General features: G+C 45.9%; 1 protein-coding gene across 1 annotated transcript; it reads left to right on the forward strand.

Moving 5' to 3' along the window:
* The first annotated feature begins 106 nt into the window (after positions 1 to 106).
* On the forward strand, positions 107 to 6,809 carry tbx22 (T-box transcription factor 22). The gene is made up of 8 exons (XM_030110613.1): positions 107 to 245; positions 554 to 809; positions 2,377 to 2,478; positions 2,604 to 2,778; positions 4,826 to 4,990; positions 5,747 to 5,811; positions 6,040 to 6,125; positions 6,244 to 6,809. Exons 1-8 carry the CDS (start codon positions 107 to 109, stop codon positions 6,807 to 6,809), a joined length of 1,554 nt encoding a protein of 517 aa, XP_029966473.1.
* The last annotated feature ends 8,852 nt before the right edge of the window (positions 6,810 to 15,661 follow it).

The following is a 15,661-nucleotide window of genomic DNA, read 5'->3' on the forward strand; positions in this document are numbered from 1 at the left end:
GCTGATGCTCATTCCGCCCCGTCCTGTCCGGACAGCGAGGGGACGCTGAACTTGGTGCGGGGCAGAGTCAGAGTTCAGGTGGACTGGATCGGCGTCCCTCGTCAGGATGCAGGGCCTGAGCTCCCGGGCTCACGCCTTTTCCGTGGAGGCGCTGGTCGGGAAGCCCTGCAAGAGGATGAAAACGTCTGAGGGCCTCGAGTCAAGTTCCGATGGAGACACCGGCAGCGATCGGAGCATCTTCATCGGTGAGGAGACATCGGTGTGGAAAGATGTTGAAGCTTCCAGTGACCAACATTTTACGCACAAAGTTGCTCACTGAAAGTTTTGACACTTTTCTACCGCCCAAGTTCAAATTTACTCTACAAAGTAATTTTATTAATAGATGGCGCTGGTGTAAACTTCAGTTTGGCAAATGTTTATTTTCATGTCACACTTTCTGATAATTTTGATTTAATAAAATATTTAATATTGGTGATTTTTAACAGATCACCAAAACATGTAGACTGTGCGTAAATGTTTCTTTTTCTAACAGCTCACTTCGCTTGACCTCCAGGTCAGCGTGATCATCTCTCCAGCCAGGTAAAGAAAGTGGGATCATCAGTGAGGAGGCCGGACGACTCCTCCTCTGACCCGCAGAGACGGGCAGTCCCGGCAGGCTGCGGAGACTGCGACCCGGACAGCGACGACAAGAAGCCGAGGGAGAGCGACAGTCGGCCGGACAGGGAGGTCCGGGTGGAGCTGCAGGGCTCCGAGCTGTGGAAGCGATTCTATGAGATCGGGACTGAGATGATCATCACTAAAGCTGGCAGGTGTGAACTCCTTCGAACACACGTTTCATCAGGAATTACTGTGAAGTCTAACTTGTTGCAAACAGGCCTTCCAGCCTCTTTTACTGACTTTTAAAACTAAATTTGAGCTACACGATGAATCAGGAAGCAACGACGACAGGATGTCTGCAAGAGTTTATGGCCAAGCAGGATTAGAATAACAACAAAAGTCTAATCCAATCTGATTTACGGTTTTTTAACAGCAGTTTTTTTTTATTATTATTATAAAATAGATCCAGATTTTACCGTTTTAAACTGAGATACTCCGCAAGTCTTTTGCGCGAAACAACCAATAGAAAGCTTCGGTCTTTGCAATCCACTGTAAATCTATTCCAGTGAGATAAACGTTGATCTTTATCACTGATGTTTGCATCGGTCGCAGGTGCGCTCTTATCAGGTGTTATGAGGCTGCAGCCAATCAGAAGTGAGCACAGCAACTGTCACTTTAACTTTTACAGGAGCTGAAAACTCAGAGCAGGTTTTTAATTATTAAAGTATAATTTTCATGGTAGAAACTGACTGAACTGTGTTAAAATGGCTCATGAGGTGAATTTAACAGTCAACCTTTTCATGGGGCACGTGCAGGACGAGTGCAGAACTGGTCTCTGTCACAGTGGAAAACTGGACGAAATACTAGAAAACAGCAGAATAAATATTTAAAAGATAGATGTTGTTGTTCTTATATTTCTTAAGATAAGATAAATAGCGTTTCTCATCGTGCACCTGATCTTATAAATATGAAAACAGCTGCTTGAAAAAATGCATTGTGCACAAATCTAGCAGTTGGCTGTGCGTTTAACATCATACGTTCAATAAGTATTTGCTGTAGCAAATACATTTATTTGAAATGACGTAAAGCCCATTTACAGTTTAATTTAATAGTGACACATTTATTTTCCATTTCGCCCAGTTTTACGCCACTTTGCAAGACCTTTGTATTATTAGCAATAATTAGGGATCTTTCTACGTCAGTTCTGAACTTTAGTTTTACTCCAGAGTTTAAATTTATTCGTGTGGATTGTCCTATAAAAGACTGCATGTGTTGTGCAACAATATTTAGAACAGTTGGCATTTGGAAAAGTTATTTGTTGAAATGAACTAAACTTAAAAAAAAAAAAAATCTGAAAGGAGAGCTTTTTTTTTATACAACCCACAGCCATCAATTACGCAAGTAAACCTTGTGATACTGCAGTATTCCCGGGCATGAGAAGATTAGATTAACTTTATCTGTCGTTCTCAAAGAAATTAGCTTGTGGTCTGATAAGTGACCATGTGCGTCCTCTTCGGCTTTTTTTTTTTCTTTCCATAAATGACTTGTTGGAATAACAAGTTGCTGAAATCTGGGAGGTTGTCTTAATTCAATTACCGAGGACGCACGCTATAAATCTCATCGGTGAAGACGCCTTCGACTTCCCTCGCGCTGACCTGGGACGACACAGAACGGACTCTTTTTGTCTGGAATGAAAAGTTGAAAAGTTTACATTTGTTCTCAGCATCTGCTAGAAGGAAAAAAAAACTATACCGCGTCTCTCTTGCTCCCTTCTTTTAGGAGGATGTTTCCCTCTGTGCGCGTAAAAGTGCGCAATCTGGACCCGTGTCAGCAGTACTATATCGCGATGGACGTCATGCCGGTGGACTCCAAACGCTACAGGTGTGTGTGTGTGTGTGTGTGTGTGTGTGTGTGTGTGTGTGTGTGTGTGTGTGTGTGTGTGTGTGTGTGTGTGTGTGTGTGTGTGTGTGTGTGTGTCAGCAGTAACTCATCTGGACCCCTCTCAGGTACGTGTACCACAGCTCTCAGTGGATGGTGGCGGGAAACACGGACCACTCGTGCATCTCCCCGCGGCTCTACGTGCACCCGGACTCGCCGTGCGCCGGAGAGACGTGGATGCGTCAGGTCATCAGCTTCGACCGGGTCAAGCTCACCAACAATGAGATGGACGACAAGGGGCATGTAGGTAACCACCGCCTGCTGCTCTGCGTAATGGAGAAGGAACCGAATGTACCTGAAGCTCACAGCTCCTGATTCCTGTTTATTTGAAATATTGCATATAATTTCTTTAAATATGTAAAAAGGCAGTCACCTGTAAACATAAGTCCCAAAAAGTATTTGAACTCCTTTAAATTTAAGTAGATTATTTATTTTTTTGACTTTGTACTTGCTACATTTTCCTCCTCACATTCTTGAAACTTGTTCTTTCAGTGTTTAAACGTCTTGAGTTGACATTCAGAGTTACAGTGAACTGATAAATACAGCTGAGAGTAACAAAAGGTGTCGAAGAAGACAAATTCAATAGTGATCAATTCATTCATGCCAAAACTTCCTGTTTAAAAAATAAATGTTTTAAAGGGGAAACTGATCCAAGCTGAAGTTTTGTGTCTGTAAATGAAGAAGTTGCTGTTTTTACACTGACAAACAGTATTAGAATGACAGTTATGTGTGTGTGTGTGTGTGTGTGTGTGTGTGTGTGTGTGTGTGTGCATGTACAAATACATGCATGTGACCTTCTGCACCACTGAATTTCTTCAAGATGCCTTAAAAATAAGGTTGAAAATGCATTTTCACTCTGTTCTCACTTTCAATGAAGTAAAGATATTCAGTGTGCATTTATCCATTTTTATAACACTGGTATCTGTTCTTGAACTGAAGTGAAGAAGGCGAGCAGTTCTGCCAGCTGCACACGTGCAGCAGGAGTGTTTTCTTCACATTGACCACTTTAAATCTCCGCCACACTTCAGTCTGATCTCACACACTGAGGGGGGAAGCCTGCGTGTCTTACTGAGGGGAAGGAAGTGGAAATCCTCCACAGCTTCAGAACATCCCTGAAGGGCTCAGAGATGCTCAGATGTGGCGGCCAGCGAGGCGATACCAGGCTTTTCTCTTGATCCTCCTGTTTATGAAATGACGCGGTGATTGGTGCTGATGGGAACATTGACTTTTCTGAACTGTGAAGGACTTGCTGAAGCTCATGGCCTCTTTAAACCTTTGTGTTTGGGGGATTTTGGACATTAAATTATATTTCTTTACAATAACATACATTGTTAGGACTAATTTTGAAGGTGTGGGTACTTGATGTGCTTGAGAAACAAATGTGAATAGAGAGATAAATTAACTTTGAATGTGTGTTTTCATTCACCTTATTTTATTCTAATCTTTAGATTTTCTGTCATCAGTTTCTCTGGGACCATGTTTTGTTTTAGAATATAACCTGGAACTGGCAAAGTACAACAAATATGCAGAGCGATGATGAGAACATGTAAATTACAAAACTGGTCTTTATTAGAACAGTTATTTCCATTGTCATTTGGACATTTCTTGTTTTTACGTTGGTAGTGTTTATATAAATCATGAATATTTCTATGAAATAGCAAGATAAATACCACCACATGTTATTGCATGACTTATAATTTTTATCTGCCAAATTGCACATTTTCATGCAATTTTCTATTTTTTTTTAATTTTGTAATTTGATGCAATGTTGGATTATATCAACATTTCTCCTAATTTGCTTATCTGTAAAATCTGCATCTGTGCAGCATAAAAAATATATAGATTTTTAAAAAAATATTTTTAAATTGTTTGCAGCTTTTGCACAAAACAGTTAGTCTGTGTTCGTCCATTAGTTTAGTGCTGAGAAAGGATTTTGATAAGTATTATTTGCACGATCAATAGATTAATACAATACATAGAAAACATTTATTTAAGACTGCTTATAGGACTTTAAAAAGTAATCTGATTACACTCCAACAACAACGTTCAATGATAAACCAATTAACTCACAGAGATGCATTTTTAAAATCCATCTTAAAATATGTAATATTTGAGATTGTTTCAGTTTCTCTTTCCAAAAATTAAATGAAGTTCTCCCTTCTCGCATGGCAGAAATGATCAGGAGATAAAAGGTCCATAGTATAGTGGCAGGAGTTTCTCACAGGTGTGTAACAGTGTGTTTGTTTCTAAAGATAATCTCCCTCCTTGTTTTCCCCTCCTCTCGCTGCAGATCATCCTTCAGTCGATGCATAAATACAAGCCACGAGTGCACGTCATCCGGCACGACCCCCGGCTGGACCTGTCCCAGATCCAGTCGCTGCCGGCCGAGGGAGTGCACAGCTTCTCCTTCCCCGAAACCGAGTTCACCACCGTCACAGCCTACCAGAATCAGCAGGTAGCGCTGGAACCCAGAGGCCGTGGAACTCCTGGCTCCGCCCGGCCTCCGACAGCTGAAATGTTCACATCGCCAAACGGTTTAATCAGAAGTTACGGAAAACAGGAAATGACTTGATTTAGCCGATTTGCAGGCTTTGGCTGCTGTGTGCCAGAAATATTAAAAAAATCCAGATGTTTGGTCCTTGCTGTTAACATGCCGGTTGTCATGACGACCCAGTGGACAGCTCCGGTTAATGTGGCCTCGTGTAACGTTTGTGGCACCAGACTGTGACGCTGATGAGGCCTCAGAAAAGTCCTGAATGTGCAACATGCTGATTTTCAGCCAGGCTCACGTGTGCATGAGTGTGTGTGTGTGTGTGTGTGTGTTTTCCCATGCACTGGGCGACCTAACCCCACAGTTGGCGACCATCCCTGCAGTAACAGAGCCGTCCGCAGGGATGGCCAGCTCTTTTCATCAGGGCTCATTTTACTATCAGCACATGTATTATTACAGAACGGCAGTGATGAGCTGTGACTGCCGGAGTCCGCAGCCCCGTTAAAGCAGCACATAAATCCGCGTGACCCCGGGACCCCTTACTTTTCCCCCTGTTTGACATGGCTCATCGCCCCGGGTGCTGCTGGGAGATGCGGTCCCGGAGGCGGGCTGTGCTCTGCCACTCTCCTCGCTGCTGTAAAGCTGAGTTCATTGTTGTTTCAAGACGCCGCCGGTCGACCGTCCGCTCTAACCCGCCTCCTGTCCTCCCCCCCGGGCCAGATCACCAAGCTGAAGATCGACAGGAACCCCTTCGCCAAGGGCTTCAGGGACCCGGGGAGGAATAGGTAGGAACCGTCTGAGCTCCGGCACTCCACTCAATGAGCCAGGAGGGATTCTGGGTTCAGCGGATGAAACCTGAAGCCACGTAAAACCCTCGAATAAAGCCGAGCTGTGGAGTGCAGAATTTCACACCTCTCAGAATCAATATTGAAATACCTGGAATAACATTTTTTACTGCTTTTACAGTATATGACCAGGTGTGTGTGTGTGTGTGTGTGTGTGTGTGTGTGTAGAGGGGTGTTGGATGGCCTGTTGGAGTCATATCCCTGGAGAGGCCCTCTCAGCCTGGACTTTAAGCCGTTTGCCATTCAACTCCAAGGTGCCACTCTTTCTTATTTTTAACTTCTCTGCTCTCAGCTGAGGTTTTTTTTTCTTCTTCTTTTTTTTTTTTTTTTTTTAGGGTTTTAATGTGAAATTGTCTGACATCCTGTCAACAGGCAGCTCGGGATCGAGTGGCCCGGTGAAGGGCCTCCTCCCTCTCTCCCCGTCTTCGGCCCTTCATCCGTTCTCGGCGCTGTCCTGCCAGGACGCCGCCGCCCTCCACACCCTGGCCTTCCCGCTCTACAGCAAGTCGGCCGCCGTCTCCCCGCTGGCCGGCCGAGCCTTCACCTCCTCCTCCTCCTCCTCCTCCTCCTCAGACAGACTGCGGGGCCTTCCCCTGCTGCCTCCGCTGACGGACCTCTCGCTGCTGTCGGCGCTGCAGGGGAAGAAGCCCCCCCTCTGCAGGGACGCGTGTCCGGCGGCGGGGTCCCCCGAGAGCCCCCCGTGCCTGATCCCCCTCCACGGGCCCCTGGGCCCCCCGGGGTCCGCTCTGATCCCTCACCTCGCCGAGGCGGCGGCGGCGGCGGCGGGCCCCTACTGTCTGTACCGCTACAGCTTCCCCCTCAGCCCCCAGCTCGCCGCCGTTTCCCGGCACGCCAAGCTGTCCGAGGACAGCGCCGCCGCCACAGACTGCTCGCCGCGCCAGTCTCCGTGGCACCCGACCACCAACCACTGCCTCTGACAGCTGGACGGCGCTCGCAGGCTCCGGCCCGTTGACTGTAACAAGCCAAAGATTATTGCAGGAAAACACTGAGGCCCGATTCCCTCCTCCGGCCAGATGGGGAGGTGTGTCTGTGGGGACGCTTTTTGTATTTAAGAGGTATTTTTGTACGCAGTGTTGGATTCTACCAGCACAGAAACTCACCCCGAAGCGGCTTCGCTTCACCGTGCACGCCCGTCTCCGAGCCCGCTTCGGAGAAAACAGAAACATGTCTGTTCAGGTAGGATGTAGATTTTATTTTCACGGCCGAAGCCAAAGAGCGTCAGCAGTGAGACCTGATGTGTCACTATGAATGGACCCGACTGTTAAACTGACCTGAAGTGCCGATTAAAGTGTTTTTTAATGCTTTTTTTTTTTTAATTAAGATGCAACCGGTTCACAACGTTCTTCTCTCCACACACTGCACCATACGGACCGATGATCCAAACACAATACACACACCTGCACAGCTGTTCAGCAGGAAGCAGCTCTGACGGTTATTCAGTGAAACTGAACAAAGGTCAGTCTCACTTAGGCTTTTTTTTCTTTTCTTTTTTTTTTTTTTTAAATTCGGTGTCATGGCTGACCACCCCTGACTAATAACATGAGCTCATCAGGTCTCTCTGTGATTTTAGAGGAAGAAACTCCAGCTGCCAGAATTCAGGCAGCCAGTTTCCATCCCTGCGCTTTATTAGCAATAATAAGACTAATCAGAGACGCATGGGGGTGAAACGGTTATTCCGCCGCCAACCGCCGGCTGCGGCCGGGCTGAAACAAGCCTCCCTGCCCTGCGAAGCAGGCCTGTCATCGCCGCGGTGTTATGACACGGCTCCAGGATCAACAGTAAATCAATACCGCTGCGAGAAGACCTTTTTTTAAGTCGTGTGGACGGAGAGTGAAATGAAAACTTCTCACTGCTGCGGGCCAGGGTAAATGCTGTGTTTTTGTTTTTAGGTTTTTTTTCTTCTTCTCCTTCTTCTTCTGGCTCGTACCAAACGGGGGAACGCCCGTTCAGCCGCTGATGTGATAATTCCTGCCTTCGGCTCAGCCGTCCCTTCCTCCCTCTTCCCTCTCGGCCCAGCCGGGCGGTTTAGGCGCAGCTTTGGGGGGGGGGGGGGGTGAAATGGTCTGTTTCCAGACAAACGCTCATAACCAAACAGCAATTTACTTGTCACGGGCCGAGCGCGGACGGCAGTGAGCGAACGCGTGCTGGACGTTTGGAAATAGCAGGAAGGAGCTAATTGGGCGTCCGGGGCGAGGGGACGGCCCCGTGCAGGCCGGTCAGGTGCACGGCGATCAAACAGCCCGTCCTTTGTCCGCACGCAGACGCAATCTCAGGCCGTTACTCGATACTGTCTGTCATTTCCATGTTTGCCTTGGGAGGACAATCATTTTAAACTCCCTTCTAATTCCTGATCATTCAATTAGACAAATTGCTTTCATACCGGGAGAAGCTGAACTCTGCACCTGTGACTTTTCGGTACATTACAGGCAGACACACACACAGCGAGCTTGTTGGCAGGAAAACACTCCACTTGTAGCTTTTCATAGACCAGTCTAAACAAGTCTGCTGCACTGCAAACGTTAAACCATGAACGGAAGACTTTTCAGTTTGCCTCGTCCGTGCTAACATTTAGCAACAGTTGTGACTTCCCTCTCGTCGACGGTACCCGAAACAGCTGAGACATTTTCTGATGTTAGGTTTGCAGTAACACCGGCCGGGATGCCTCTGGACGGTCCGGCGGTGATTGACAGGCAGTAAATGGGGAGAAATTTGACCCCGGAGTCATTTGTTTCCAATCATGTGAAATGGCATCCTGAAACAGGAGAGAAGCTCAGCAGAGAGTCGGGACGAGTAAATATACTCAGGCCTTCATTAGATTAACACACACACACACACACACACACACACGCACATGTCAGTTATCTCCTCCTGGTAGCTGCCACACACACACACACACACACACACAGAGGCAGTGGTTTGCCCATTCAGCCTCCTGCCCTGCAGCTTTACCCGGACTCGGCTAGGTGTGTCTCGTATGCAGCTTTACGCTCGACGCTATTTTCTCTGCAAACTCAATAAAAGCTGGTTATTTATCAGGTCAGATTATAGGACGTGACTGAGCTCAGCTGTAAAGTTGAAAGTGAAACCAGCTGTGGCTGAAATTGAATTACGCTCGGTGAGTAATGTGAAAAGCAAGAGCAGTTTAACAGTTATTAAGCGCTCCGCCGCTGCTCCTTCCAGCGGGCCGAGCTGCAGTGAAAGCGCTCCTCTCACCAGCGTTTCCCTTTTGACCTCAGCTGTGTCACTGAAAGCTCAAGAAGCCATAAATATCATCCCAACGTGTTATAAATCCGCGCCGTCTTTGGCATCGGCACTCTTTCGGCATCACACGGAACGAGCCCGACGTGTAAACCTGCATAACTCTGCGTTGTGTGCCCGTGCAGTGGTTTGCAGCGCGGCCACACGTGTGCACGGACAGGGGTCAGCGGGGCAGTGGAGAGGCATGCGCTCCCCTGACAAGGCCCTGTCTTCCAGAGCAGAGGTTAGAGACATGCAGAGGACAAACAGCTTTCACATGTGGCCCGGCAGCTGGCCGGTAGACATGTTGGTGTGTGTGTGTGTGTGTGTGTGTGTGTGTGTGTGTGTGTGTGTTTGGGGGGGGTTTCCCCTCTCGAGTGCTCCATCTGTGCCACAAACCTCACGCCATTCATCACGCGACGTGTTAATAACTCCAGCAGCTCTCACACCTCCAGCTCTCAATTTTCACCTCCGCTGCTTTGGTTTTGCGGCGCAGGCGGCCGACGACTCGCCGGACCGAGCCGCCGGAGTCACCAGGCGAAAACACAACTCCTCTCGTCCCGGTTTGACGCTTTTAATTTGAAATAAAGTGGTACGTCTTTATAAATAGCTTCCTCACCCCACCCCACCCACCCACACACACATGGAGGGCATTTAGCGTGAGCACTTTCTCAGATCGGCTGGTGTGTGTTTATCCCCAAAAGTAGAATATTTCTCATGCCTGAAAAATGTTACATCGCTTTTATGGGAAGCAAAACAATAAAAATACTTGTGTTTTTAAACTAAACCCTCTCACTCCATAACTTTTAACAGATCCAGACCGGGGGGAAGCGGGACGAATGACTTCTTTATTTTTCACTGTCAACATTAACGTTTGTAAATGTTATCTAGGTTGCTTTATTCTCTTTAACATCTGCTTCTTCAGTGTGGTTAGTAGACTTTAAGCTATTCAACAAGTGGTGCAAACCAAGACAACACTGTTATGATCACACTGATTTGCCCAATAATTATTTTTTCATGTGAAAATCACAGAAATATAAGATGAGCAACAAATGGAGCCTTAGAAGTTTTAGTTTTACTTAGTTTTAAGCTGTTATTTTCAACTTTATGCAAATGACTGACCTCTTTTAATACCAATAAATGAATGGGGACAGAAGGTGGTCGATCTGATCACACTGAGGTGGAGAGAAATGCAGCACTCCCACATTTCACTGAACTCTTTTTCAGACTAGACTTGTAACCAGCAGCATAAATACAAATGTACTCAAGTATAAAGGGATCCTTGAACTTTAAAGGCTATAATTTTTAAGCATTCAAATTTACTAATACTTAAGTATAGCCTTCAACATGTAATCTCCACATAAATGAGCAAAATAAAAAAAGCAAATATTTCTATAGTTCTGAAGAGGAGAATCCTGCTTTATATCCACCTTTGTTTATCATACTGTCGTGTTAATAAAGACTACTTTATTGTTCTTTTCAGAAATGTTCCAGATGTTCAGGACAGGTAAATCTGATCCAGTATGGACGGGCATTTACGTGTGGATAAAAATCAACTAAGTGGTTTCTGAATGAAATACTCTGCACTTTTAATAGCATATTTTTTAAGAACAGGATATTTTTATTTATAGTTTTCTCTGAAGAAATCTTTGAAGAGAAAAAGCTGCAACATGTTTGCTGTCACTGATCTTCCTGTAGGAAAATGTTTTGAGTTATTAGATGAAAACACTGAAAAAAGCCTTTCCTTTTATACAATGACTACAATTCAATGACTGAACTATTTTTAGCTTCAGTTGAGTCAATAAAAGTCCAATCACTGTTTCTCTTTTCACCAGTTAACCCTTAAACAAGCATCTCCGCTTCCCTCGACTTTTCATATTTCTCCACCTGTGCTTTTATCTCGCAGGAATCGCCGTGTTTTACCGCGGCCATCTAATTCAATTACTCTGGCCTTTCTCGGGGAGCTTTTCGGGGGTGTTTTGTCATCAATGGAGCTGTGTGCTTTAGTGCGAGGGTGGCTGGAAGAGGCCTGTCAGCACTCAGCTTATGACCAACAAACACAGCGCACACTCTGACCCGGGCCGTCCATCACCGGGAGCTGCCCCCCCCCCAAAACCCCCAGCAGGCCTGCTAATTCCTCCCTTTGGCTGAGGAATCCTACAGGTGTGTGTGTGTGTGTGTGTGTGTGCGTCAGACTCTGGCAATGGACAATGGTTTTATTTAATACAAACCTATAAATCACCTCTTTTGGAACAAGAGATGTGAGATATTCTTTTTCTCTTTGCCCATATCTCTGACAGAGGGATAGATCGCTCTTACTTCTTTCTGCTTCCTGTGTATGACAGGTTATCACTCCCGGGACAGAAAAAACGAGGGGGGGGGGGGGGGGGGGGGGGTTTGGAAAAGAGGCGGGGAGTGATTGAGTGAGAATGATGCTCCGTGGCTGATGTATCGGATGGCGGGCGGAGGGGACGGGGCGAGGGCGGCGGGTGGAGGGAAACCGGTGATTTAACGCCGGCATGTACGCCGCGCTCCTCTTATCCCTGCCTCGCTTCTTTCATGTCTCAACCGAGGGGTCGACCCGCCTGCCGCCCCAGATGGTGCTGTCCGTCTGGGCTGCCCTCTACAGGATGTGGCCCTCTCACCCCCACCACCACCGCCCTGTATTCGCTTAATTGATTTCAGGGGAGGAAGGCCCTTTTTTCTCCTCTGTTTCACACATACACGCACACATGCACACACACACACACACACACACAGACAGCTTGCCAACAGCTCGTGCCCCCAGTTCACACACACACATACACGCGGCTGGCGCTGTGCGCTGTCAACGCTAATTCAATTTGGAACGCGGGAGTGTGACTAACAGCAGACCTGCAGAGTGTTTTACCATATGCACCGCGCGCACGCACACACACACACACACACACACACACACACACACACACACACACACACACACACACACACACACACATCAGTAACTACAGGTATTTCCTAGTGGTAAAAGTCTCTCAATTCTCTTATTATTTATACTTCTGCAGATCTCCAGTACACTATTACAAGAAAAGCAGCATTAATCTACATCTCTAAATGTTATAGGAACAAATCTGAGGTGAAACAAGACTTGATTAGATTTAGGAATGTGTAGTGTGTGTTGACTGAAACACTGTTACGTCTCAAATCCCACAGCCTTCGATAGAAGTCCGCCTAATGACACACCATGTACCAAACACAGACTTGTTCACTTCTTTTAGCCGGGATGGAACATAACACAACCTTTCCAGACTCTTGCTGCAATTTTAAAAGTCATTAATTGTTGTAATACATAAAACCTTGATGTATGGTCATTTTTTTAGGAATGAGAACAAGATGAAAAAAACTTAATTAGTAGTTAGAGCACCTTGAGTCTTGTTTTAAACTGTTTCTATTGAAATTACATTTTACTAAAGATGCAAAAATGTTGAAGAAGCATGATAGAAATGCAAAACTACAAATTTAGATTCAAGGTATTTAAAAAAAATGTCTGAAAACGAACACCTTGAGATTGTCCTGTAAAGTAACTTGGTGCATCTTTTTTTTTTTTTTAACTAAATTACAAAAGTACAGAAATAACCTAAGTCTTGCAATATTGGAGTGAGTTTTAGTTGTTTCAAGTTGTGAGCAGTGAATAAATCAGATTACAGTTGAAATTGTTGAAATTGTTACAACTCTCACACTATGAGGCGTGAGAGGCTAACGGCTAACGGCTAACGGTGAGAAACAGGCCTAATGTTCTGCCGGCATGCAAACTACTCAAAAGATATGCTGACGGTAGATTTTTTTTACTGCAATTACAATGTTGTGAGCAAAAACTCAGTTTAATTTCCTGTTCTGTAAAAGAATCCCTCTCACTCTTTTCAATTCGAATATGTCTTCATACTATCGTTGAAATTATGACACTTACCTTTAGCATATATTTTTAGGAGGCCTTTCTAAATTTGTGTCTTTGGTTTTAGAGCTATAATCTTTGCATAAAATTATCTACATAATGGCACAGAGGAAGAATGCATAGATTAAATTAATTGGCATCTTTAAATATCATTTATTGGGTGTCAATGTGTCCCCTCTTTAGGAAAAATAAATATGGTGGCTCTAGTTTATATATTCAAATGAGCTCTACGTGCATGAATTGAAACAAAAAGAGTTCGAAAAGACGACAGCAATGGCTTCACAGCGAGCGATTCTGCAGCATGTGAGATAAAAGACTGTAATAAGTGACTTTTCATGTCTGCTGTAGCTGAAGGAGTCGGCCTGTCTCTGAGGCGATGAACTGAAGCACATCAGACCAGCGCATGTCAACATGCGGGCACAGAGACCTGCAGACAGCCTCGGCGCTAAACACTCGGCTGCATGTCCTCGCGCTCGGCCTGCTCCACCGCCGTCAGAGGGATCGGGGCGAGATGAGGGGGTGAGGCGGGGGTTAAGTCGGGGGGGGGGGTTAACAGGGGTGAGAAGCAGGGCGGGTGGGATCAGGTGTGTGTCTGCGTGCATGGCAGGAGATTGGTTCAATCTTAATGAAGCGTGGTCTTCAGAGCAGGGATGGACGGGGCCAGCTGTGTGTGTGTGTGTGTGTGTGTGTGTAAAACAGTAAAACTGATTAAAGGCAGCGTTAACACATCACACAGGATACAATGGTCAAGAGGTGAGTGGAAAAGAAGGGGAAGCCTCAGTCTGGAACGATTAGACACACACACACACACACACACACACACACACACACACACACACACACACACACACACACACACACACACACACACACACACACACACACACACACACACACACACACACACACACACAGCAACAGATGGAAAGTGGGGAAAGCCCTGGGCTGCAGCGATTGGTCACACATGCCCATCGATATCTGAGTAGAACCAATCAGCTTGGCTTCCTGTCTTTGACCTGACCCTTCACGGCGAGTAATTGAATATTTCAAATGGGAAGCTGAGAGGTGGAGGAGAGGAGGGGAGGGAGACCCGCTGCCTCATGTTCCCAGAGCATCTGAAAAGCTATTTTACATCGATAATGGAGGTTTTCATGCCAGCATTCAGGAATAAGTCTGAATTTAACCGTATCTTCGAAACATTGTTAGACATCACTGACAGAGTGAATAAACTGTTATACAGTGCACAATTTCAAAGACAATTTCATTTCATTCTCTCTTCTGCTGGAAAACCCTCATCACTTTATTCCAAACAGGAGTTTTAAAGTATAAATGCAGCATCTCGGTTATTATACAGTTATTTCCCTGAATCTAGTCATCTCTCCTGACGTTTCTTGATTTCTTGGTGAATGTTCCTGGAAAGATTTTAATTAGCTGGTATATCATTGAAAGATTTACACATGATGACTGCTGCAAGTCACATTTGGTCATTCGATTACTGACTGGTTTATCTCAGGAACATCAAAACAGGGGCGACGGTGCCCACATGTTCAGACCACAGGTATTCTGTTGATATTCATCTTCCAGAACAAGCTGGAGACAGACATTCTGAAGCTGATGGTAGGAAAGTAATGGATTATGATGAAAGATGATTTTTTAAAAAGGCCTGCACTGTGGTTTGGTGGTCAGTACTTTTTCCCCAAAACAACAATGTCCACAGTTGGAGAGTCAAGAGAGAGGGACGGGCATTTTTGTGTGGAGTTTGCATTTTCGCCCGCTATGTGTGTGTGCGCGTGTGTGTGACTCTGAGAAAAAGAATGTCTGTGCGTGCGTATGACTTACAGCGACATATACAGTTATGCACCCGTTTTCACCTATAAAGCAGCATTACAAAATGAAAAACATATTTAAAAAAATAGGAAAATAAAGAGATTTCCTTATTTTTGGTTCGGAGGTTTGATCACACCACAGATACAATAAAGCAAAACTAATGTGTAAGATGACCTGGTCAGCAGCTTCAAGGGTAAAATGTATAAAGTGATTCTAAACAGACTCCTATCCTTTAGTATGTTTTCTTCCATGTGTAACTGCAAATCTAATTTCTCGTCTATGTAGGAACCCGTGATATTATTACCCAGAAACACTGGAAGTGATTGGAAAATCATCCAGAAGATCTGCGGCCTCGTTACAAATTGTCTCCTCGAGATGAAAGTTTGAATCGCGGCTCATGACTAACCGTCCAAACACACTGATTCATATCCTGCGTCTGAATCACACCCAGACCAGCCAGTTCCTGTTGCAGTGCTGAGAGGTTTTTCAGCTCTGAGCTGCTCCGTTTCTCTCTTCCTCCTGTGTGCAGGAGCAGACGGCCACATCGACAGGACCACCAGCCCTCCGGACCGCCACCTGTCAGCGGGGCCCGCTCCTCTGGAACCGGGGCCGCAGGGTGTTGACGGCACCGGAGGGGAGAGCCACCAGGTATCGACGCCTGACACGCTCGTAATCCGCACAAACACAGGCCCGCCCTCGCGGCGGCGCTTCTGCAGGAGCCGTCTCCTCCGGCACATCTGGTGGAAGCATCTCCTCACATGTGTCGGGATGCAC

Source organism: Salarias fasciatus, chromosome 2 (genome assembly GCF_902148845.1).
Source record: "Salarias fasciatus chromosome 2, fSalaFa1.1, whole genome shotgun sequence".
NCBI lineage: Eukaryota > Metazoa > Chordata > Actinopteri > Blenniiformes > Blenniidae > Salarias > Salarias fasciatus.